Source organism: Pseudorca crassidens, chromosome 10 (assembly GCF_039906515.1).
Source record: "Pseudorca crassidens isolate mPseCra1 chromosome 10, mPseCra1.hap1, whole genome shotgun sequence".
NCBI lineage: Eukaryota > Metazoa > Chordata > Mammalia > Artiodactyla > Delphinidae > Pseudorca > Pseudorca crassidens.
Genome location: NC_090305.1, coordinates 43,151,730 through 43,178,801, shown reverse-complemented (window position 1 = coordinate 43,178,801; position 27,072 = coordinate 43,151,730). Strand labels below are relative to the sequence as shown.

At 37.4% G+C, this 27,072-nt stretch overlaps 1 protein-coding gene across 5 annotated transcripts in view; it reads left to right on the top strand.

The window, feature by feature from the left end:
* Positions 1-27,072, top strand: part of HMGCLL1 (3-hydroxy-3-methylglutaryl-CoA lyase like 1) — a 138,464-nt gene that overhangs the window by 37,843 nt on the left and 73,549 nt on the right. For all 5 annotated transcript variants that reach the window (XM_067753465.1, XM_067753464.1, XM_067753463.1 and 2 more), the window contains 2 exons: positions 13,032-13,112; positions 13,340-13,447. In XM_067753465.1, coding sequence (XP_067609566.1) covers positions 13,032-13,112; positions 13,340-13,447 — 189 coding nt within the window. The remainder of the gene's footprint in view (positions 1-13,031; positions 13,113-13,339; positions 13,448-27,072) is intronic.

Genomic DNA, 27,072 nt, shown 5'->3' with positions numbered 1-27,072 from the left:
CCCTTGAAATATGCCAGATGGTAGGAGAGTTATTATAGCCCTGGGAAAATTATATAAACGTCTAATGTGGTTTGTCCCAAACAAATGGAAATTATTTATGGTCTCCTTTCCATCAGTTATAGAAAACAATGCACTATCCCAAACAGTGGCTACATACCTGTACCTGAGGCAGTGTTAATTTGTTTTTGCAAAGATAACACTACTGGCACAGAAGCTACAGTTGGGGTTGAGTTTGGTAGTCCACTGTACTGGTGATTAAAGGGGGTTTATCAGAGAGCAGGAAAGTGGTTGCTAGGGGCTAGAGGGTGGGGGAAATAAGGAGAGGTTGGTAAAGCATAGAAATTTTCAGTTATAAGATGAATACTGTCTGAAAATCTAATGTGTAATGTATAACATGGTGACTGTAGTTGGTAACACTGTGTTATGTAATGGAAATTTTCTAAGAGGGTAGAACTTAAATATTCTTACCAAAAAACGTGAGTAAATATGTGAGGTGATGGATGTTAACTTGATGGAGGAAATCCTTTCACAATGTGTAAGTATAGCAAATCATCACAATATGTACTTTAAGTGTCTTAAAATTTTGGCAATTAAACCTCAATAAAGCTGGAAAAATAAATGGACTTATGATGGGGTCATCACGTCTGCATCCTTTTCTTTAAATACTTGAGGATGGCAATAATCTCTGCCATTTCTCCAAGATCTCACAAAATGCTTTTTTTTTTCTTTTTTCCTTTTTCTCCTTTATTTTTCTTTTTTCTTTTCTTTTCTTTCCTTTCCTTTTTTCTTTCTCTTTTCTTCTCTTTTTTCCTCTCCCCCTCCCCCACCCCCTTTTCCTTCCTCCCTTCCTCCCTCCCTTCCATCCTGTCTTGGCTGAATGGGAGGAATGAACATTTTCAGAGGCTTCCACTTGCCCTTATGATAATGACAAAAACAACTCCCGTGATAGGTCTTATAAGGTCAAGGAATGAATGGTTCAGGATGTTCCAACTATCAAATGCGTCTATTCCAACTATATATTCAGGGACTGGAAATGACCATGGGGACGTAGGGGACCAGGCCTCCATATATTATGTGGTCCTTCTACTCCCCATTCTAACAAGGGAGCATAATGACACTTTGGGTCCTGAGTATCAATGTCAACTTGGGCCCTGTGTGCAGGAGACTGTAATGTTTGGTATCCCCTTCACACAGTGTTCATTTACTCAAGTAAGTGGCTGTAGGTCCCTTTGGGAAACATTAGATGGATTACTGTAAATAGTTGCTGTAGCAGTACAGGATCTGGGAATCTGGCTTTTTCTTCAGGCAGTTGGGTTTTGGTCTGAAAATTGGCTCAGATACGGAAACCAGGCAAGGGACTTTTTATGGAGGCAGCTAACCTCAGCTAACTGGTCAACTACATCCTTGGTGTATTTCAATTGTATAGATCAGCATGCCTGGATCTGAAGACATTTCAGGCAGGATACTTCTGTTCTGGAGGCCAGTCTTGTGCACTGTAACGGTTCTATCGGTATTCCCTGATCTCTACCCGCTAGTTGCCAGCAGTGCCCAGTGATTGTGACAATCAAACGTGTCTCCAGACATTGCCAGATGTCCTCTGTGGGGCAAAACTACCCCCAGCAGTGCGTCTTTTAATAATCTTTAAACATTGCCGCAGGTTTCCAGGGAGTGTTCATGTCAAAACTACTTCATGGATGAGAACCAACTGAAAATAACCAGCAAGGTAGCTCCCAAATCCCATTTTAGAGACTGCTTCCTCCGTTCACTTCTGGCACCAATTTCCTTAGGTCTAGTTCCCAGGAAACAGTCTCGGATAAAGATTTGCGTTCAGGAAGTTGTTGCCCTTGATTCGGTACCTGTGGGGAAGTAAGAGCTGTAGGACCAGCAGAGGGAGGCCTGAGTCCATCCCACAGGCCTCTCCTAAGGTGAGTTGTACTCTCTCAGGCAAAGGAGCTGGGCTATTATGTCCCTGCATCAACCACTCAGTGGATGATCATGGAGAGGGGACATGACTTGGGGTAAGGTGGATTTCTTTAGTTGAGGGCAATTCCTGACACAGGGCTCAGTGAAATGGCATCGGCTGCCAAACCTCTAGCTTCTGGGAATGTCTCAGTCCTGAAAGGGGTATCTGAGCAGAACGTCCATTAATAATAGAAATAAAAATTTCCAAAGATACAGACTTCACCTATCTTCACTAACATATGGTAGTATCTCATCCACCTCTTATTCTGCCACCTTTAGCACACAACAGTTCATCAAATATCAAAGACTGTTTACACATCATGAGGTGTAAGGCACCACACTTTATTATTTAGATCATCTGTTTTGGTGCTAGTGTATATAACCATGCAAATACTCATGCATTCCAATTGATTTTTGCCAATCAGAAAATACATATTATGTAAGGGAGTGTTTTGATGAAGGGGCTTCATTAAGATCTGAAAAATTTTATTCAGAGTCTGAATGGATTCTGTGGATGGCTGAATAGGGTTATTGAAATTAATGCAGAGCATTATAAAGCTGAAAACTCATGGTATATCTATGACATGATTTCCCGTTTTATTATTGTTATACAACCAACATGGCATAAATAAAAAAAGTCATGTAAAGCAATATAATGGCTTGTTGTTAATAATAACAACCCAAATTTAAATAACTATTTAGAACAATGAATGGTGTCTTCCTAACCAAATAATAAGCCAAGCTTCCCCAGCAGAAGCATTGCTGTACCACTTGGGAGTATAAACTCTAAAACTCTGACAAAATTATATATCCCAGTAGTGTTTTTTTTACCTTTGTGGTTATAAGGTCATGCTGCTTGTATAACTAGCTTAATATAGTTAGTTGCATTTTTATTTTAAACCACTGTTTTCAGAAATTTATTCTAAAAATATTTCCATGATGAAACTTGGTATCTTATATGACATACTGCATTTTATCCTCGGAGATTCAGCCTTTCCAAAAATATCCATATATTTTCAATCAATTTTACTGCTTCTGTGTTTGCAAAAAGCAAAGTAACCTTAGTGGTTTCATAAAAATTTTATTAGTGAAGACCTTGAGGAAAAGGAAACTTCATACTTCAAGTATTTCAAGTCAAACATTTTCTTTTGATTTTCTAATTAACACTTTTATTACTATCCTAAACTTCAATTAAGTAATACTGATAATGGTCATGAAAAATCTATAGATTTTTCCATAGTTTATTTTTTTCAATTCTTAAGTTGCCTTGAATAAAGGAATAAATAATGGTATTTCTTGAAAGTAAATAATGTCAATAAAACTAGATATGCGGGGGTCTTGTGCTCTATCAATACATGGAAGTTTTTCTCTTTTGAACTTTCAAGTTTATGTTAATGCTTCTATAGGATGGTTTATTGAATTCTCTCATTAAAAATTGCTATTCTTGATTTCTTCAATTTGTTTCTTCTTACATGTGCTTCATCTTACTTTTGTTTCTCTTATTCTATTACTATCTACATTTCGTAAACTGTTTACAAAATCTATTTTAATATTCTCTATTTTCAGCTCTTATACACTATCTTATTTAAAATGCAGTTTTTTTGTATTAAAACAATAATTAATGGATGATTATTAAATACATATGTATACATTTATTTCTCGACACATTTAAAAATGGAATTTATTTAATTAGGAAGCGAATTATGTGGCACAGATGTTAACAGCCTTATTTTTTATTTTAATAAATAATTTTGGGTGATTTTATATTTATTTAAGTGTTCAAAAAATTTATATATTTCTAGAGGGAATTCATATTTAATCATGTTATATATCTACACTAACACTCAGTACTAATTTTCCATCTGGTGCCAAGAACAAATATTAGTACACATACATACAGAGGATTGTTCACATTTTAGAACTTGCTTTTAATCTCTGTTAAAACATTGACCAAATGCATTTAGGAATGAAGTAGTGCACATTTTCTTTCTGGCTGTCCAATAATTGCTAAAAGGTAAGTGGATACCTTCCTTTAACCTTTTGATTCAGGAAAATAAGATGTGTTGTTCATGGAGTTTGACTTAGTCGTCTATTATAAATTTATTTTCACTTGGCTACAAATAAATTCTTCTTAAACTGTCAGAGATTGCCTTTGAATTGACCTTGGGGCACAGCTATTCTGAAAGAAAGGTTTCAGATATCAGCTTTGTTGATTCAGCCCTTCATCCCAGAAAGGCACCCAGGGAGAGAACCATCTTTAGACTGCTCCAGAGAACCAAGGTTCCTGTGATAATGCTTTATGTGTTTCTGACTATGTTTCATTAAAAGATAAATTAATATCTAAGAAATAACAAATAGCACAATGTGGATGGTTTACCATTACTGCAAGATGCACTATGTGCATATGTCAGATGAGATGGCAAAATGAGATTCTTTTGGAAAAGTGGAAATCTAATGCCCCCTAAAAAGTCCAATTTAATTTCAAAAGAAAATCATGCAGTTTCCTGATTCAGACATTTCATCTGTGTAGTGGGAGCATTTCATTTGGTCATTGTAGCAGTTCTCCAGGGGAATACTGACTATGAAACAGGGTATTTCAATATCCATAAAGACTTTTTTTACACATAGAATTACTCCTCAAGAAATGAATGAGTAGAACATATAAAATTCTGTTTAGAAATTTCTACTGTGGATAGTATCATTTTCCTAGGGAAAAAGAAGTTGTGCTTGTAGAGTGAATAATGAGGCATCATATCTGTCACCACTTGGAGGGTTGATTGTATATATAGAAGCCACCCATTATGGGAAACTATGCATATACACACATACATATGTGTATATGTATTATATAATACATAGAAAACATATATAATATAATAACATACACACACACCCCCTAAATATTTCAGAGAAATTCCCATCAAAATATGCCTTCCATTTAATTTTATGTAAGATTGAAAAATGTGTGTTAAAGCAGCCCATTTATGTTCTGCAGGAAAGAATGGTTCATTATTACTTTTTCAACCAAAGCTTTTTCAATAGTTGGTGATGTATTTAACCTCATCCTAAAGAAAACTAGAATAGGAGCCAGGGACCATAGTTAGGTAACCTTAGAAAGTCATTTAATCTCTCTTTCAGTCTGCCTACCCCACAGAGTAGCTCCACAGATGAAATGTAGATAGAAAAGTGCTTTGGAATAATAAAGCAACATATAAATGCAAGATAGTATTGCTTTGGTTGTTACCCTGTGAAAGTGAACCATTAGAAATCTGATGCCAGATGTGGGCATACATTCAGCCATGTAACTTGGCTTTTTGAAACCCTCATTCTGGATAATACACCTTTTGTTGTTCACTAGTATCATACACTACTCCACATTAAACAGGATAAAGTGAACTCAGTAACAGGGATTTTATTGCCATAAAAATAAATTTAGACCAAAAACCTGTTTAAGGATGCTCACTTCTGCAAACTAGATTGCAATTCCTTGGAACTTATAAGTCATTCATCAACTCTTATATATGCAATGTATAAGAACAGTGCCACGTCCCCAGTGACCCCCTTCCCAGAAGGTAACACACACATCCCTGTGCCACTAAAACGTAATCTTGTTATGGACAGAGATTTTTTGTGTGGTTGGATCATTTCCATGTATCCAATAACTATAATAATGCTGGCTAATAAGTGTAGTATTCAATATAAATGAAAGGTAAACCTTGCTTTTCTAAATTTTAGATGTGAATTTGTTCATTCATTCAACAAACAGTGTTAATTAAGCGCTTAGTATATGTCCATCCTGAAAGTTTAAAATGAAAAATGGCAAACAGGCAGGCAAAGAAGTAATTACAGATTTATTTTAAAATAAGCCTCTACAAAGTGTTATTGGGTCATAGAAATGAAACTATGGTTGACTCTTGAACAACAGGGTCTGAACTGTGGGGTTCCACTTATATGTGGGCTTTTTTCAAAAGTAAATTCTGCAGTGCTACCTGATGGGACGTGCGGTTGGTTGAATCTGCAGGTGTGGAACAACAGGTAGGGAGGAACTGTGGAAGGGAGGGAGTTGGGTATACATGGAAGGCTGACTGTAAGTTACACACAGATTTTTGACTGCACAGAGGGCTGGCGCCCTTAACCCTTGTGTTGTTCAAGGGTCAACTGTACTTAATTCTATATTGGGAGGTCAGAAAAGTCTTGAGTAGATGACAGATTGAATCTTGGTTAGTGAGTAAGCATTTTGATTGAGGACAGTAATTAAGGTAATCATAGTGTTGAGAAATGATTCTTCATGGGTGTCTCACATTTCTGCATATTCTACTAGTTCCTTTGGAAATATCTTTTCAAGGTGTTTGTGTAGCAGATGGCCTTGGTTGATAGTAGGGTGTCCTTTCGAAGCAAAGGGCAGACGTGCTTGTTGCCCCTTATGAAATGGTCAGGTTCCCCAAGCACCGTCCCTGCAATGCTCAGGGAACTGGTACAAGAGCTATTGGTCCTCTGGCTACTGCTATTAAGGCGAGTAGTAAAGCCTCTTGTCTCTGATTCAAGAGTCGCATATCTTCTGCCAGCATCCAGAACACTGTGGCAGGGTTACTTATTACTTAGTATGTAGGATAAAATCTCAGCCCTTCACAGGTTTGACAGTTTTGTTGATGAAGATGGAATGTTGAGAGAGACACTTCCTGGAAAAGGGAGAATGAGGGCTTTTCAGATGGTTAAAGGGATTTGAGGGAAGTCCATGGGTATGGGTAACAAACATGCTGCCCAGATTTTAGTCAACTGAGCAATGAATGGTCCTCTGCTTTACTGTCTATTAAAGATGAGGAATTGGGAAAGATGGTTGCTGTCTGATTTCAGGGAAGTAGGTTCAAAGGCCGAGTGGTGCCCTGGTTGTCCTAACTCTTCTCAGAGATGGGAAACTTCCTTGGAGATCTACTGGTCAGCCTCAGGTCCATCCATTGTGAAAAGTAGCACTAAGATGAGTCCTGGGTGGGCTGAAGGTTCTTTTCTCTCTGTCCATTAATAATTACTGGGAGTTGGGCTTCCCTGGTAGTGCAGTGGTTGAGAGTCTGCCTGCCAATGCAGGGGACACGGGTTCGTGCCCCGATCCGGGAAGATCCCACATGCAGCGGAGCGGCTGGGCCTGTGAGCCATGGCCGCTGAGTCTGCGCGTCCGGAGCCTGTGCTCCACAACAGGAGAGGCCACAACAGTGAGAGGCCCGTGTACCAAAAAAAAAAAAAAAAAAAATTACTGGGAGTGCAGAAGGAAGAAATTTGGCCAACATTATTGGAAGAAGCCAGGTGAATCATAAGAACTTTGATTGGTTGAGTTGGGAGGAGATAAGATGGGATAATTAATGCTTCTAATAAGGAATAACAGTAGCTGGACCTTCTTAGCCCATCCAGCAGTCTGTCCTCCGTAACTTAATACAACTAGAGATGGCAGCAAAAGGTCTGCTGTGAGTCTTGGCTGCTATACAGAAACTTTGGGGAGATTTCACTGGGATGGACAAACTCCTATGTGAGGAGCCATAGATGAGTCATTGACTAGTTTGTGGGGTACTCCTGCCCCAGGTTATGTATAAGGTGCTGAAAAGCAACCCACTAGAGAATGAGAAAGGACCCAAAGAATTGTAGATGAATTTCAGAGTCACCCTTGCTACCTTGCAAGACTCCCTTAGTCCTTGTATTGTAACTGGATGAAGACTTAAGAGATGGTATCTTGACAATGGAGCATGTACAAGTTTAGCCCTTGACAGCCAGAGGGAAAAAAACCAGTGATCCTGCTGGAAACAAACACAGCTATGGAAGCTAAGGCCAGGGGTTCCCAAGGTTAAAATAGATGGCATCAGGAATGATGATTTTTGCTGCCTGATACAGGGCTTTGTGTGGACCAAAGACATTGCAAGTTCATTGGATTGAGGCAGTGGGCAGCTGTTGTGCTGATTGCTCCCTTCTGCATCCCCTCATCTTTCCCAACCTTCCTCCTTCAGCTATTTAAGGAAAAAAATGATTCCTGGTGATGGAGATCATCCATCTGAGTGTGCTGGGGAATGGTGGGGAGAGCAAGGACTCTAACCTTCCTGGTTCTGTCTGATAAAGCCATCCAAGTCACCATCCTATCAGTCCCATGGGGGTGGGAGTCCTGATTCAATTGATGGGGTTGGGCAGTGTTCTCAGTGGGAAAGGGGACCTGACGCAGCCTTGTGGGTGAGGCCTTCATGGCCAGTACACTCGCCTGTTGTTGCTTGCGTGTCTGAATGTATATTAAAAACTGATGTGTGTTGTGATTGTAATTCTCTGTCCCATAAGTGCCAGAGGGTATCGTCTCAATGGGAAGAGCTGTATGTAGTGAAGTGAACATAACTTTGGGGGTCCCCAAATCCTTCTGACCTCTTTGATCTCTAAGTCTCTGTGACTGGTGATTTTGCAAATTTGAGCTTCTGTCAAAGTCAGGCAGCCTCTACCTGGTGGCACTTTGGGGTGTTGTGGATCCCTTACTGCCATGACACAGCCATCCAAGTCTCTTTTAAAAATCAGCTGTTGGCTTGCCTTGGAGCTCTTTTTGAAACTGGACACCTGAGTTAGGGAGGCCGTTGTGACTCTCTGGCCCCTATTTCCGTTTTGGGGGGTCAACTTGGAGTCAATGACTAACGAGGCTGGACATTTTCAACAGGCCACACTAATCAAATGGAAATTGTATATTCGAGAAAGTGGTTGGCCTGTCCCCAGTGCAATCTCAGCTTTACCCACAAAAAGTAACCCTTGCCCTCTGTTGCCTGTTCCACTGCCTGGAACAAAGCTACCGGCTCAGTGGGGGCCCTTCTCTTCACGGTGCTTTTCTTAGCCTGGTTGGATGATGTTTTGGCCGAACTGAAATCTGATGATGACCACTGGGCTCCTGCAGTTGTAAAACCTCTCCAGCCGCCATGCAGAACTGAAAGGGGATGTGATTGCTCTACTTGCCCAACAGAACTTGAGGCCATTGCCATGTTTTTATTGACTCTTGGGTTGGGGTCATTGGCCTAGCTTATTTGTCTGCCATTTGGGAAACTGTAGACTAAGATGTTAAAGACACCTTTTGGGGGAGGCTATGAATTATGGCAATAAATTATGGCTGCTGGTGGATCATCTGAAGCCCATACTCTGATGAGGCACACTGGAATCACGCTGCGGATCAAGCCTCCATCACCTATATTGTCACTGTTGCTGCCTGGATAAATCATAGCATTGAACATGGTAACACATCCACCATCATAAAATAGGCACAAAGTAAACAACGCTGAGCTTCTGATGCAGAGGCCACTACAGTATAGGATTCGTTCCACTGGTTGGATCCAGGACCCTGGGGAGGAGTGGCATGGCAGAAGTCAATATTGCAGGTTGGCCTTCTCCTGCTCCTTGAAGGTCTGTTGAGAGTAGTCTTAATTAAATGTTTTCTGAGATAAAAATGAGTGGATTTGGTTCCAGCCTCTGTTAGTTAATCAGAGGGGCCAACAGAGTGGTTTACTAGCGGGAAAATTTGCCATAAACCAGGATGGTGTAAAAATGAAGAGTGGATATTATTGGGAAATAATTCTGCATAAGTTTATTGTATTTCTTGCAAGCAGAGGCATAATTACCTTTGTTCCAGACTCTCTTTTCAAGGATTTTTTAAATGCAAAATAGTTTTGAATGATAGAACTAGTGTCTCCTTCTGGAGCCAAGGGGAAGTGTCTTTCTCTCAGATCAAAGGCAGGCATACTCATGGTCAAGCATGATAAACACAGTGTATATGTCACCAAGGAACGATATGCGTACTGCCCATTAGCAAAGGTTCAAGGTTCCTGTGCTTGGGGTTCCTTTCCTGTAATGTAACCCATTGTCTGGGCAAGCATTGTATGGTCCTCTTTTTTTCCTGGGAATTGGGGCTTGGGGAACCAGCACAAATCCTGATTTTCTAGCTACTGCTGTTGCTGTAAGTGATAAGCCTTTTTTTCCTTCTCTGACCAATGAGTCTTGTGCCTTCCACCAGCATCCATGGCAGGCTCACTTGTTAGCTTGGAAGTAGGGTAAAATTTCAGACCCTTCATAACATTTCACAATTAGGATCTATAAAAGATATACCTATACCCTCAATGGTGTAAGAGAGTTGACATCTATTTTCATCTCTATGAGGGACAAAATAATTGTTTCTTATAGGCATGGCATTCTTATTAAAGCAGTGATTCTGGTGTAGATTCCTTCAATTTTTTTTTTTATCTTTATCAGCTTCCAAGTCTGCCATACTCATCTGCATCAAGCTGGCTAGAGGGGAAAGAGCATTGAGGCATGTGCATGGGATATTTTCATGGGCCAAGCCTAAAAGCGGTACATAGCATTCACGTTGATGTTCCATCAACTGGAACTTGTTCAAACGTAACTCTTAGGGGAGAAATGAGGTCCAGTCCTGTGTCTGTGAAGAAGAGAAATGGTTTTGGTGGAAAATTTTCCCCACAGATAGAAGCTATTTCCAACCAATAGCAACTTCATGTCTACAGTCGTGAAAGTGAGCAGGACATGACTTTAATATGACTAAAATCACAGGATGCATGAAGTAGAGTGTGGTAGAAGGTGAGAGGCTAGTCAGGAATCATCTTTTATCTTAGGTTGATAGATCTCTCCAAAGGTGACTTGTACATTCTGAAGCATTTTAATCATGGAAAAACAAAATTAGGGAGAATACTTAGGAAGCTACAGCAATAGACTAAGTAGAAAAGGAAGACAATTTAAATACAGCCAGTGACAAAAGAGATTCACTAATACAATCAACAAACAATTATTAAGTACAAGCTAAGTGTTGGGTGTTGGGTATATGCCAAAATAGAACCAGTAATAAAAATACCAATTAGGTACCAATTAGATGTAAGTGGTAAGAGAGATGGAATCGGATAGTAGGTGGTGGGAGAATATCTGAGGAGAGGAATGAGGCAGAGAAATCATGAGATCAGTTTTGCATCATTGAAAATTATGTGCTTCTACAACATTTAGGTGGATTTGCTCAGTAGGCATTGCATTATTTATGTAAAACTGAAGTTGCTTAGAAACGTCAATACAGAGATAGCAATGCCCAGAATGACACTGAAAATACCAAGATAGGGCTCTCACATCACACATACTCAAAAATTACGTATTGACTTTATTTATATATTTATTTATATGCTGTTTAAAGGGAAACTTGTTACTCTTTGAACTTACTGAACACATTATAACTTTTTTCTGATTTCTTGGGTATTCAGATAGAGGGAATACAGATCCATGACTAGAAGACAAAATGGGAGTGTTAGATTCAAGAAGAAATGTAAAATAATATCAAGTATGCACATATTCTGCTTTGACTTAAATGGCTATAATTAGTGGGAGATTACACTTTAATTTCTTCAGATTGTTGCTTCTGCCAGCTATACCAGTGATGCGAAGGAAGGTCCCAAGCTCTTTAATTGTACTCAGCATATTCTTATTACCTTAAAAAACACTATGTTCCTTTTTTGGGGTTAAACACTGCTGTTTAATAAAGTAGTATTCTTCATCCATGTATCCTCCAAGCTAATTGCTCCAAGCTAATTAGCTAATTGCTAATTGAAAATGAGTTTCAGGAAACAATCAGCGATAATGAGACCACATGGCTTAAGATTGCCTAGTTTTGTTTTTGTTTTTTCATCCCTGCAATTTTAGGACTGGAGGTAATAAGAAAGAGGAGTGAGCTTCTCTTTTTTACTCTGCCTTCCCATGCCATCCCTCTATCTTATTGCCTGGTTGAAATGATGGCCACCCTGTAAATAATGCATGATTTCATGATTGTCATCCAAAACTGAGCCTAAAGCTGGGGGACCCCATGTGTCCTCGCTCAAACCTCCACCCTCCCAACTGCATGCCTCACAGCCTGCTCAGGAGATGCAGAGATGAGAATTCTTTTCCTTCTCAGTTAATTTTTGCTTATTGAATTGCCTGATTTCATGGAAATTGTGGAGGGTGGTATGTAAACATTGTAACAGAGATCATCTGGGTTCCTTTGCTGAGTTAATTAACACAGAACGTTAATAAAACCAGGTAACAGCTATGGACCCTAGAAAGGGCAGGGAGCATTGTGCTGTGTGATGGAAACGAACTGGGTTGTGCATCCAAAATAGCCACTTTATCGGTGTATGCCTGTGGTTATTACAAGGACAGAGTGAGACAATGCAAACTGGTCAGCCCAGAGTCATCATCCTTTATGAAAGGCAAGACAAAAAAATAACTTTGAAGTACAGGTCATGCTGATCTGGGTCAGTTCCATCAGCTATCCATTAGAAGGCCTTGATGATTGGTTACCCACACTTAACTGGGCTCAGAGATACCAGGAGGTTATGTTTGTCCAGTCTGGAAAGATGTAGCCTACTGCCGATTTTAACTGCAATATGAAGTTGAGAAAGTCAGTTTCCATTTTTCCTGTTTCAAACTAGTGTCCTTCTAAACATGATGTGACCATAATACTTAGTTTAGGAACAGAGGGGAATATCAAGGATTAGGTCCTCCTGGGGGGAGTTTGTCCTTTAGGAAGCTGCGTTTAGGTGCGGGTTGTGCTGTGTGACACAGACAAGAAATAAACAACACATCTTATTCTCTGACACAGGCCAGAAAACTGAATTCACACTTGGCAAGTTCAGGGTATGGCAGCTGGATGATTGTGGCTGGTAGAAGTCTGTTAATACAAAGATCTAATTTCTTAATGAACTCTAACAATGGTACGTTTATCATCACGCATAGAATTACTCAGCAGATTGTCTCTTTAGATCCTGAGTAAGTCACCTTCTCCGCAGTTTTATCTTTGAAATTCATCTTTTGGATTTTAATCATAATTAGACTGAATATCACTGGGTTGTAAAAAAAAAATGACCTCATGTTGCTAATAACATAAACTTGGTATTTGGATTATATCATTATATCAATTTCTTACCTTTCTTAACTTTCCAGGCTGAGAACTTAATCCAACAAAGTGAAATTGTTTGACTTTTCAAGTAAACAAGTTTGATGATCTGTTATCTCTTTTTCTTGTCTTGTATTTTTAATTTTAGGAATCATCCCAGCCATCTGGACTCCCTGAATATGTGAAAATAGTAGAAGTTGGACCTAGAGATGGATTGCAGAATGAAAAGGTAACTTGATATTAATTTTACACAGTTTTTAAAAAATGCTAAATCTAAATATTTATTGAGTCTAAAGACATATGGATTTCATATGTTAGATGATTACATTTGTTCTTAGTTGCTACTTGAATTTATAAATCTTAAATAGTATTTGCTTTCAGTTAGGAATTAATTTTCTGTTTATGCTTCAATAAATAACTTATGCAAATTACTTATAATTCTTAATGTTTTCTTAGATTATAGTTCCTACAGATATAAAAATTGAATTTATCAATCAACTTTCCCAAACTGGCTTGCCTGTAATAGAAGTGACAAGCTTTGTGTCTTCCCGATGGATACCACAGGTATGCAAATCCATAATTCCTTAACTAGATTCTTAATTCAACATTGACAAGATTTAGTGAACAGTGTGATATACATTGTGATATTAGCCTGATATATTTTGTAAGAGCATAGCAAATTAGTAATTATTAGCCCATGCATTAAGATACAATTAAAGAAAAACCTCTTTAATGAAATATATAAATTAAGTCCTAAAAAGTTATTTGGACTTAGTTGTTAAAAAGTTATTTTGGGGCTTCCCTGGTGGCTCAGTGGTTGAGAGTCCGCCTGCCGATGCAGGGGACACGGGTTCGTGCCCCGGTCCGGGAAGATCCCACATGCAGCGGAGCGGCTGGGCCCGTGAGCCATGGCCGCTGAGCCTGCGCGTCTGGAGCCTGTGCTCCACAATGAGAGAGGCCACAACAGTGAGAGGCCCACGTACCGCAAAAACAAAAAACAAAAAACAAACAAAAAAGTTATTTGGAACTCCATCCTAAACCTGCAAGAGTGTATGGTCTGATATAATGAGTAGAGGCTAAGACTCTTAATAGCAGTTTAGGGTCCTGTCCTCCATTTAACATTTTACTGACTTTATGAGTGATCTGAGTATCTCCAGGTGATTTACCTTTTTTGTCTGTTACAAGGAAGTAATGCTGAGTGTTGCCTGATACCTTCCCCATTATAATCCTATTTTAAGCAGTGAGAAGTGTAGACATGCTCTCTTTTTTTTAATGCTTATATTTGCTAGAGGGTTTTATATATTCATATATATTGATGAAAATATATGTATTCATCAAAGACAAGGCAAAGGTAGTCATCCAGAATCTTCTCTTGAAGAGGATAGAGCCTTATCCAGAGTTGTCTGGCATATGGCAGCAATCAGTACTTCTGAGACTTGGCCCTGATCTTTGAAACGTGATTAATAATTAGCAAACAGTGACACCCCCCCACTCCTTTCCCAATCCAATTCTCATTCCCTGGATCCCTGGATTCCTTGGACCCTGTTCTCATTCCTTGGATCTTTCAGTCTCTGCCCAGCACTTAACTTCACTGATTACTTCTTCATCTGATTCCCTTGGTTTCCTCTATAATCCTCCTTCACTTATCCCCCTCCATTGCTCTTTTTGTCACCTCTGACAATCATTTCCCCACCACCAAGTTTAAGGTTCCCTTGAGATTCTTTAGTAATTTTCTCTGCCTGTGCTTTCCTCTTTGCCAACCCTTCCAAAATCAAAAGTTGCTTCTGAGCGGATGACAATTCTATATTTCCAGTCCTGTCCTCTCTGATAAGTTTCAGCCAGACATGCCATTAGCACCTGAAACTCAGCAGGTTCAAAGTCAGACTCATCATTGTTGATCCTACTTTTTGCTCATAGCCTAACTGTTCCTTAGGGAATCTTGAATTTGAATTCTCAAAAGTCTTTTATATCTGGTCAGTTACTGACCAGTTACTGGTCAGTTACAAAAATTCTTCCTCCTCAGGAGAGCCTATTCCTGAGTCTCTTCTCTTCAATCCCATGGATGTATTAGTAATCCATACACTTATGGAATAATTATTGAGATAGTCCCTTCAATGAGATTCCTAAGCACTGTTTCTCCCTTCCTTATGTATTTTGCCTATTGCTTCTAAGATAATCTCCCAGAAATACTAGCCTCCCCAAACTCACAACCTCAGTTCTTTAGAACCTTCCTTCTCCCTGTTAAAAAAGTCTGGAAACCTGGCCTGGGGTTCAAGGTCTCTTTACCTGGCCCTACATCCTTTTGCAGAAGCTCCTGGCAAGCCAAACTGCCTCTTGTTCCTCCTTACATCCTGACTCTGTAGCTATACAGCACTTTTTCTATATTCATTTATGTACATCTCAGTTTCTACACTGCCCTGCAGTTATAGCAAGATGGTGTAAGAAGGCTTAAAACATTAAAGCCCTTTTAATTACAAGGTGTTGGAAACAATAGAAACCACAAAAGGATTAATAGTATTAGTAATACATCACTTTTCACAGAGTCAGTATTCAAATATCAGGGCTACTTTGATTCCTCCTCAAAACAAACTATCACTTTTCTTCATCCCAGTTGCCACTGTATATAATCCTATATATTTTTTATAAATATTGTCTGATGATCTGCTTCCCAGACTCTGAGAGTTATGGAGGTAGTGACCGTGTCTCTCTTGTTCATCACTTGTATCCCCAGTGCTTGGTGCAGTAAGTAGGTGCTCAATAAATATCGTGACATGAATAATGAATCCATCAGCCTGAAACCATAATAACATGGCTCAATTTTCTGGCATGGACAAGTGACTCTTACTTTTTGATCATGTATTTGGTCTTGTGTTATGAAGGCCACAAATATTTTCCTTAGGAAGACACAAACAGCTTGATGAGACTAGACGTATTTCTTTGACTTGTCATTTTGTAAAATGTGAGCTACTATTATTTTACTAGCTGTCATGTGAGACCCTTTATCATCTTTAAGTCTTCATGACATTGCCTCTTTATTTGATTTAGTTAATGCTCTTTTCACATATTTGATTATTGTTGGAGAGAAACTGGATATGCTGGTGTAATTTCAGAGTAAAGTTTAGGAAGGAGGACAGGTAACATTAATGATGACCAGCCAAAGTTATATTTCACATTTTATATTTTCCTAGTCCTTTTCAAGATACTTTTATTTCCCAGTGGTTTTGTGAAGCTGCCTACAAAATACGCCTCTTTACCACAGTGATGCTCAGGAAATTCTCTTATTCCACAGTACTGGAATTGTTTGATGGATTCAGTTTGATCTAGGACACACCCCGGGACATTTCAAAGGACGAGACTAGAGCCCCTTGCAGAGAGCCACTCTTCTCCTTAAACAGCTACTTAAAAGAAAAAAGGGACAAAACAAAGGGAAGGCCGTCCCTCTGTGAGCAGTAATAGGAAAATGCCTTCTGGCCTCACAGGAAGTAGATACATTTGATGGGACTATAAAATAACATGATTCATTGACTTAATCTATTGAGATGTAATGAACTCGGCCTAGGCTCAAAGTATTATTGAATAACTGACGGAATTCCCCACAAGCTCCTGAGGACAGCTGTGGCAGGGCAGAGGTACCTCTGTTCTGTGTTCTGTCTACACTCTGTCTGGAGCTGGAGTAAGTGACTTAACCTCCTTGAACCTTGGGAATCCCAGCAATGAAGCCTGCAGCCTGGGAGGGTTTAGGGCAATAAAGCCCATGAATGGGTCCCTGTCTGTGGATGCCCAGAGTCCAGAGCACCTGGCCCCAACCAGGCTCATCAGTGTTATCTGAGCGTATGCCTGACCGACAGACAACTGACTGACTTATTCCGGGTTCCATGCAGGTTAGTTACCTTCTCTGGGATAAACAGCCTTTTTCTTAAAGATTGAAGTATGTGTTTAGTTTAAATATTGGCTCGGAAAAAAAAGAAAATAAAGGTACTCATCCTTCAAATACTAAGGAATATGTTGTATATTTCACTTTTAATACTCATCTGGTTACATGCATTCCAAGTCAAAAAAAAAAAAAAAAGAAAAAGGAGTGTTTTAAATAAATCACATATCTGTAAAAGAGCAGTGTGCCTGGATCAAAGATAATATCAAATTGAACTTCCAAAGTTATACTGGTCACATATTACATAGCACATCAAGGGTTTTTCAAAGAACAGTCTTGAGAGCATCCCATGTTTTACAATTTGTTTTTCTATAGTGGTGTTTGGATTCTAGATTTCACTGAGCTTGCCTGAGTGAGCCTTTTCTATTGTTGTGGTTGGAGGTTATCTCATTATGTAACTACCAATTTCATTGTTCTGTTGCTAATGAAAAAGGCCTTAAATCAACAGAACTAACTCATAATGGTAATTTGAACTTTTATATTATAACCTTTCATTTTTTAAAAAAAAATAATCGATTTTTTATTGAAGTATTGTTGATTTACAACGTTGTATTATTTTCAGGTGGACAGCAAAGTGATTCAGTTATACATAAACGTATTCTTTTCCAGGTTCTCTGACCTCTCATTTTTGGAGAAAATGTCATGACACCAGGCTCGTCTAGCTCAGAATAATGTCTGAGATTTGTGACAGAACGATTTTAGTGCACCAGCTTACATGTAATTTTCTGAATAATTTCTAATCCTTCTAAAGATCCTGAATGTGGCTCGAAATTGGTATTCTGTTAATTCTCTGCATCTTCTTCTGTTTCTTTCCCTTAAACGCGGGTCATGGGAAGAGTCCTCCGGTTTATGTTTAGATTGCTGCTTGCTCACTTATTTCTTTTTTTAGCATTTCAAAACGTTTTTACAGCTTCCCTCCTACTGTTTTGTTTGGCAACAGCTTTTCTAACTAAAGCAGCTGAAAGAAAAGTTCCACAGTAGCAGGGTGCCATATAAAACAGGATCCCACACCTATAATCTAAATGGCCAGAAATGATAAAATACTTGCCATTAAAAAATACATGTTCTTTACAACTTATCTGGAAAAAGGGTTTCCTTAGAGTGACATATAATCTAAGGACATTTGAAATGAGTCCACATAGCCCCTCACTTCAGTGGAGCGAACAGCAGTAAGAGTAGAAAGAAAATGTGTTTATAAAAACTCGATGGGTTTACTGCAACTTTGGAATGTGGCTCTCAGTAATGAGCCTTTTAAATCATTATAAATACAATAATTTTTGAAGGTGAGCTAGAGTTTTCCATTATCTTTAATGTAGCCATTTGGTTTTAAACACGTTCATTCACACGAGTGATTAAAGTGAATACCATTTATTTAAAAATAAGAATACATGAAAAGTACAAGACACTGTATGTTTATGTCTGTCGTATACAAAGTCTCAGTTATAAATATTTGCTCTCTGTCTCATTAACTTTTAACTTTTGGAATGGGTGGGTCCCAAGTCTGGCCACATCAGCAAGGGGCAGAAATAGATTTTCTCTGTAAAGTAGAAAGAAATATACATAAAAGGCTGTAAAAATTATTTACCAATCAGTCTAACACTTAAAAATATGGCCCAAGCACAGTGTAAGCAGGAAGGAATGTGTAAACTTTTCCTTGCCCTCCTTTTAGTGGTGATGCAATTAATGCTTTATCGGTAATGAAAACACATTTACTGGATTGAAGTTTAAGACTTAGATTTACATGGATGAGGTGCAGGAGACAGTAGCTTCTGCCCCTGAGCGCCCCCTGGCTTCTTTTTCTTGTTCTGCTCTTTTTGAGGGGGATGGGTGTGTGAAGAGGCAAGGAAGGGGATAATTTGGCAGAGATGTTGAGTGTGTGTGTGTGTGTGTGTGTGTGTGTGTGTGTGTGTGTGTGTGTGAGCGTGACTGAAGGAGAGAGAAAGTGGAAGAACTGGTGTGGAGAGCTTTTGGGGAGAGCCCCGGAATTCTTTTGCTTATAAGGCACAGTGTCCTTGGCAAGGTAATTTCATCTTCTGCGAGTCTCATCCCCTATATCCTAGAGGAGTTGCCCTCTGCCATCGGCCAGAGAGGAGCCTGGTGAAATTTACAAGACCGCAGTTCCCATTTCGTGGGGTTACAGGAGTCCTTTCACCCAGATAGGCTAGTTAGGATATCACATGGTGATTTAGAGTTGCAAACGTGAGTGTTGCAAGAGACAAGCAAACATGGTATGCCTTTCATAGCCAAGCCTTATAAATTTTCTAGCATCACTTTTCCATACCATATTAGTTGATGTAGTTACAAAGCCATCCAGTTTCAAAGGGAGGGGATCCATGCCACCTCTTGACTGGGGAGGGGCGTTGTAGAGGAGCACATGGGTGGGGAGATATCATTGGAGCCATTTTTCTAATCTGTGACACTTATGTTTTTTAAAATGATCTAGTAATTAATCTAGTTCTGCATGTGTTTTTTCTTACTGATAATTAAAGAATAAATACAGCTGATAGAAAAGCGGGTTCTGCATTGTGAAACCCCCAAATTCCAAAAAATATATATATATTTTAGTACTCTCAGGGCTGCTAATGTTTACCTGACTCCTATCCACTCCCTATATACAATTGTGTTGCCTCACATGGGAGTCAGGTTGGTATTTGAGTGATTAACATGAAGTGCAATATTTTAAAGTGGCTCCATCCTTCAATTACGTCATTGCTACTGTTGTCACAGAGAGCATGCAGATTGCCTAAAGCATAGTCACAGATTTTTAAAACACCTTTGTCTCTCTCAGAAAAGAACATGGAAATATGAAAATGTTTTCTTCTTTTTATTAGGATGGTGAGCACTACATGTTTTTTCTTTTTGAACTTGTTTAAGGTTATACTTTGGAACAAAATTGGAAAAAAAATGAGTTGCTAGCACTGTACATATTACTTGGCATTCAACAGTAACTCATTCTCGACCTAAGATGTAATTTCACTTCTGTGTGCAAAGAAAAAAGCAAAGCTTATAATGAAAAGCAATAATGTCACAATTCTACTGGTTAGATTTTCTTATTTTTTTCACATCGTAGGGTATAATTCAATACTTTTTTAGACTTTTTTCCCCATGAGGCCAAAAACTATGATTCTACTCAAAGATTTACTATGCTCAACATGCACTGCTTTTCTAATTGCTTAATCTGATCAATTACATTTTGACTAAAAATTTGTTTTTTTGGTTCTTAGATTTATGAAATGTACCAAAAATGTTCAAATAAAATACTTTATCTCACTTTTTATATATTTTATAAATATATTTTTATATATTTTACTTTTTATATATATCTCACAATTATATTGTGTTTATCAAATTTTCTCTAAGTTTACCCATGAAAGAAAAAAACTTTCAAAGGCATTTTGATCATATGAAAATTCCATTTTTGTATATGATTAAAATTATATTAAAATTGGACCATGAATTATCAGTATGCAGTGACAGTTTGAAAGGTCTTGCATATAATACAATTGTATAAAAGCTGAATAGAGTACAGTTTGGCACAGAAAGACTTGATTCTAACTTTTTAATGGCATTTTCTGCATTATGCTGATTAGTTTGTCAATCTTATTTTACTATAAACTAATTCCATTGATATAACTCCTGACTAAGCCACTTAACATGCAATCCACTTTAAGAGAAGCAGAGTTTGTCCTGTGGACCAGACTCCAAGGAACTAAAGTATTTCCTGGGTGCCATGGTTATGACTCTCATGGGAAGAATCACAGCCATTAGTGAAAACCAGGTTTAAAGTTTAAAGTGTTAAGATTAAATGTGGACTGTTTTGATCATAAGTTTTAAGTATGCCAAGCATCACTTGTTTTTAAGAATTCACGATTCTTGTACATTGAACACTGAAAATGAAACATATACTAATTATTTTTAAATTGATTATGGTTTTAAAGACATGTTTTGTTGATATGTTTATAAAGAATTATTATTCCAGTTAATTTTTAAAAATAAAAATAAAGTATTTTTTCCTAATTTTTAGATATACACACAGACAGACAGACACACACACACACACAACACGCACACTGATCTAATATTGCCTGGTTAAATTGCTGGAAAGTTCTCTAGGAGTCATATGGAATAGTAAACATTGGAAATTAGATAAATCTGAATGCTAAAAGTAATATTACATTCCAAAAATAATATTAAGCAATAGGTTAGTTTTATATTTCAAACTGACACATTAATGAGACATATATATGCTAACATTTCACTTCTTCCATATTTGATAAAATAAAAGGAATACAAATGTATATTATTCACTTAGAGTAAATATAAAACATTTACATTCTTATACTTAAAAATTTTTATCCAAATTCATTTATCCTGAATATCCAATTTATCAAATTAAAGGCTGATTGGAATTATATTTTTAGAATAATAGAATATTTTGTAACATCTATGAATTTTAGCTATTTGTTCATCGTCAATGTATAGGACATTCTTTTGAAGAATGCTGTTCATTTTATAAATATCTTGGATAACTTCAAATTTGTAAAGACAAAAGTTCAGAGTTTAAAACTGAGCTGCTTTAATTGTTCTAGGCACTCACATTCCTGTTTGCTTTATAAACTAAATTAAGTACTCTTTGAAATATCAACATATTGAAGCAAATTCACACTAACAACTTGAGAGCGTTAATACTACTTACTCCAGACCTTGTACTGCTGTGATGTGGGACTATCAAGAAATTTTAACACTGTTCTTAGTCAAGACTGATGCATCATGTATTGAATTCAGCTTATAGTATATAGTGAGAAACACATTTCTTAGTAGTCCCAAAATAGTTATTTCTTCACAAGTCCTCCAGGTTGTAGGTTTCCTGAGCTTTCAGTGACATCATTGTATCTGGTTAGAAATAACAACATACACATTTTCTGACAGAAAATCTGAGACCTGATTCTTACTTATTTCTGATATGATTTGGCAAAGTATTTTCATCCTTTATGCCTTGGATTCTTTCCATTCATTTATTCACCCATTCACTGCTTTTATTGTGTCTCTGTTAAACACTGCATTGAATTCTTTTTTGTAATCAAAAATTGAATAATGTGTGGTTGATAGCAATATCTGTATAATGATCCAATTGTAAAGTTAAAATGGGTAATAAGAATGAAATCACTAAAAAAAAAAATTGACTCATATAATGAGGTTATAAAATCAAGTGAATATCTGTAAATGAGCTGTCATAAAATAGAACCTAGGAATCCAAATATGTTCAACAGTTTATCTTTAAGAGGTTGTCTGTCCAGGCTTTTCAAGTTTTGTCTTCTGTAGTGCTTAGCCAGACAGAGCTCTTCAGAGCCATACGATGTCAAATCATTGCAGTTAGATCTTACAGGCTATTGTGACTGCATTGCTTGCCAGCATAACAAGAACTTTTTTGCTACAGCGCTCTCTTATTGCCAGTGAGATGGTCTGCCTCAAACCTCCCAAGCTTCCCCTCTGCTCACCAGCGCAGCTCTCCACTGTGGGCAGGGGGGCTTCCAGAAGGAAGTGTAAGTATAGAGGGGAAAGTCCATTTACAGTCATCGAGAATGAATACAATTAGACACAGTATTTTAAAAGTCACTTCTGCTCCCATGCATGAGAAATAACACTGTTGACAGTGTTATTAACAAACACAAAGGCATGATATATGAGAGGCAACACAGTTGAACGGAAAGAAAATTATACTGGGAGCTTTGAGACTTCTTGCCCCTACTTCAGAGTCATGTTGGGAACATGATTGTTTTGACATGGGACGACCAGGAGGGTGGTCACCAAAGGCATTGACCCGAACAAAGAATCACTAATGCATATTTGTTATGTTTGCCTTAGGAAACGGGAAATGTTATTGAATAAGATGACTCTGGTTTCTCTGTCTGGAACATTAGTCTCCTAGTGTATAACCCACAAATCCATTGGGTAGATTGCGTTTATTTTATAATTTAAAAATGAATATTTGTAGACATTAATAGATTATGATGAAAATGGCTTGCAGGTTTCACAGTAAAAGAGTGTGGGTCATGTATGCTACTTGCTTGGGTCACTCCTAAGAAGCCTGCACATTCCTTCCAATAGAGGGCGGTACAGAGGCCCTTAGAACACAAAGGTAATGTTGAATAAGGAAGCACAGGAAATTATACACAGCCCAAATTAGTTTTTAGGCTTCTGGACTTAAGAAGTTTTGTGAGTATGGTGTCAGACCATTTTAGCAGTGGCAGCCAAGACAGGGTACTGGGTAGAAAAAAAAAAAAACCTAGATGTTCAATTTTCCAGAGATTTCCTGTGTTTATTATTGTAAGACTGTGATTTATTAAAACTGTCTTACTTCGTCAAGCAGACCAAGATTTCCTCTGTGCTACTGAGGCTAAGATATATGGGGTTTGTGGAAAGAGTCTGTGAATGAGACAGGGTTGGAGTACCCAGGCTATAAGCTATTCATGGCTGGGTAGAGCGTTTTCACTTATGGCTGTCAGGAAGGGTGCTTAGTCCCATTTTTTTTCTCATGGCTGAATTTACGAATGTGTACCTTTAAGAGGAGTTACTGCTCAAATTGAGTTTTGAGTTATAGGTTCTGAAACCACATTATTTACATTTGTATAGTAATCTGTGGCATGTGTTGAAGAAATAACACGTCCTGTATCCATCCTTCCTGCTGCATAAGGAAAAGTATTACCATAAATGAGATATCATCTAGCCAGTGGAGATAGTATGCAAACACTTTCTGATATTGTCTGCTCATTTTGAAGAGATCTGAATGCTGTCCTGGGTGATGGTGGGGTAAAAAAATCCTTCAAATATATTTTTAAAAAATTATTCAACACAGTGTATTAGTGAGGGTTATAGGTCCATGAGAATAAATCTATTTCCTGGCAAAATTTAAGATGGTTTATTTAGCAGAGACTTTATAAAAATACATATACCCAGAAATATTATGGATATACCAAGAATAAGACATGCCAAACTGAACTCAAATGGTAAGGAAAAGAAATACTATAGACACCATAGATCTTTATTTCAGAGAGATTCTTAACTATCTTGATGATATGACTAAGAGCGAGGTAGGAAATTTCAACCAGGCTTGGAGTCTCCGAAATGTTATTATTTTTCTTTGATCAATGGAACTTTTTTCACCCTGGATGAAACTTTATTTAGAACCTCAATATACGATACAGACAGAAAAATAACCACAAAATATTTGTATAGTTTCCTCCCAAGACCCTGGATGGGGCCCTAGCAATGTGCTCACCTGGTCATGTGTTTCAGTAAAATTTACAAAAGTTAGAGATTTTTGAAGATATTTAGACAATATGGAGGATGTGCTTAACAAAGAGGAATTAGAGAGTGTGCTTTACAGTCAGACAGGGTCCCGTACCTTCTCCCCCACTCACTGGGTGATTCTCCTCATCCTTTCCATCTCTGTCTACTTCTTCTTCTACAGAAACTGTCCCTCTCATTGGGTGGTTAAAAATGTTTGAAGAGGGCTTCCCTGGTGGCGCAGTGGTTGAGAGTCCGCCTGCCGATGCAGGGGACACGGGTTCGTGTCCCGGTCCGGGAAGATCCCACATGCCGCGGAGCGGCTGAGCCCGTGAGCCATGGCCGCTGAGCCTGCGCGTCTGGAGCCTGTGCTCCGCAACGGGAGAGGCAACAACAGTGAGAGGCCCGCGTACCGCAAAAAAAAAAAAAAAAAAAAAAAAAAAGATGGAGTATCTTACCTGGATTTTAGATTCTACTCTAAACACATTTGCCATTTAAAAACAGTGCTAACTTCAACTCTGAGTAATTCTACTCCATCACACAATACAGTTGCCTCACCAGAGCCACCATGATGTATTGAATAATTTCTGTGGTGATGCAAAACAGCTCAACTCCTCTCAGGAAGTTTGCATTCTCCTTATTGACTCACTCTTACTGAGTTAAAATCATAAAGGAAAAAGTTTTATGTGTCATACACGTGTGTGAGACTTTCACATAAAAAAAAAATATGGTAAATGCACCTCTGGAACTTAGTGACCTGTACAATGTGATATCTTTGTAATTATACTTGTTCTGGGAAAAGGAAAAAAAATGTTCATCAGTGATTAGATTCTAAATGAACGTCTCACACAACATATATTCAGTTGGAACTGAACAAAATTTACTCAATGAATATTTTGTTTTCTCTATCAACTGTTATTCAGAAGAGAGGTAAAGGGTATAGATACTTTTACTTTTCATTTCATTGGACTTGAAAATGAAAGAAGGGTATGAATTTAAAAATTAATTTCTATAGAATATCTCCATAATTATCAGAAGAATTTTAATAAACAATTATGTTTTAAGTTTGGGCTTATTAAACCCTTTCCTTTTATAGTATACTAGAGTATAGTTTATCATAGAAATTATATTTGCATATATAATATATGAATAGTTGTGCTTTATGACTATTTTTTAATAATTTCATACTTTATGCATAGTCTTACTCCATTAAACTCTATGAATATTTTGCTCCTTTAAAAAACATGCCCCTGAGTTATTTACATTTGGCCTAGATAAGGGTTAGCTTAAATATTTGTCATTATTCTACTTTAGGTTGCCAAGAAAAATACTTCCTTACCTGCTTCATAGAACTTCAGATCACATGGCATTTGTATTATTTTGTATTTTTGGTATGTACACACACACACATACACACACATTTCCCACCACTAGCCTGTGTATTATATGTATATGGACTGCCTCTGCATCATTTTTTAATGCCATAATGTTAGATATATTGTAAGTGTATAAAATGTTGAAATGAGTCAATATTCAAACATTGAAGGGCATTTAAAAAGTCCATTTTTAAGGTCTCACGATATTTTAAAATTAGCTTTTGTATCCACCAATGACAAATTTTATAGTCTATTTGTAAAATATATATTCATATGCATTATTTTGAAATTCCAATAATCTCAGGGAATTTGGATGAGCATTTAACAATGCTTAAACTATATTTTAGCCACTGCTGTTGTCTGGAGAACACATTGAAAGCATAAATATTTAGGAGAGATTATTATATTCAGATAATGACAAAGTATTAGTAAAATGTCTAAATATGTGTAATGTGGAGTGTCCAAATATAATCACCCCATGATAGAGTTAGTAGCAAGTAAAATAAAACCTCTAAATAAAAGCTCTAAAAATTACATTCTAATTTTTGTGATGCTTTGCATATCTTTAAGATGCTTGCAAATTATTGCACAATTATTGTGACTATTTGAATCCATATCAAAATTTGGATACCTAGAACAATTAATTCACCATGGTATAGCCTGTTTGATTGGCTAGGTAGGTATGGCCATTCCCACACCGTGGCCAGATGATGGCAAATCCTGTTACTAACCAAATAATGGGAATTTTTATGATCTTAAATGAAAAGTTTCAGCAAAATCTTAAAAATATGTTAATTCAAACCAGATGTAGAAAGATTTTGTTAAGATGTCAAAATAGTACTGTAAAGGAATAGTTCTATTATTGTTTGACTAATAGTTAGACTTTAGACATTAAAATAACATCAGATTGAAGTATAATATAAACTCTCTGAGTAAAAAAATAAAGTAAAGCAAGGATTTTATACCTTTAATTGAAACCTGCTCTACTTTATTCACTGTAATAAAATTATATCCTATCATGATTTCCTAAAGCTCTTTACATAATTGTCTTTATTGACCAAATTTAGCCAGAATACTATTATGTCTTAAATGACCTCATTATAGTGTGGCTGTTTTTAAAAAGGAAAATGTTCTGATTTGTTGGATTCTAATTAATGTATTTATCATAATTTCATTAATTTCAATGATTATCAAAGTTTAGCTTTCATGACCTGGGAATTTGGTTACTGTCATCTCTGCTTATTTTCTAGTTCTGCTGATTGAAATATCTATTAAGTCACAGTTTAATTACATAAATTTCTACATAATGATTCAAGATTTTTGTTAAACTACATATAGAGTGAAATAGTCACTTACAGATTAATATGGCCTATATTTCTTGAAGATTAAAATTTGTCTTGTCTCCTTCATGCTGTGATGCACTGCCACACCTTATTCTCTAACTGCATATTGATTTGAGAAGCACTCTTTATTGATTTCTGTTATCATGTTAATGTAAATGTGTCTCATAAATAAACATACTGTGTTTAGTTAGACATAAGTATTAGTAATATCAATGAACATTATTCTCTAGTAAGAGTGTTTTAGATTTCATT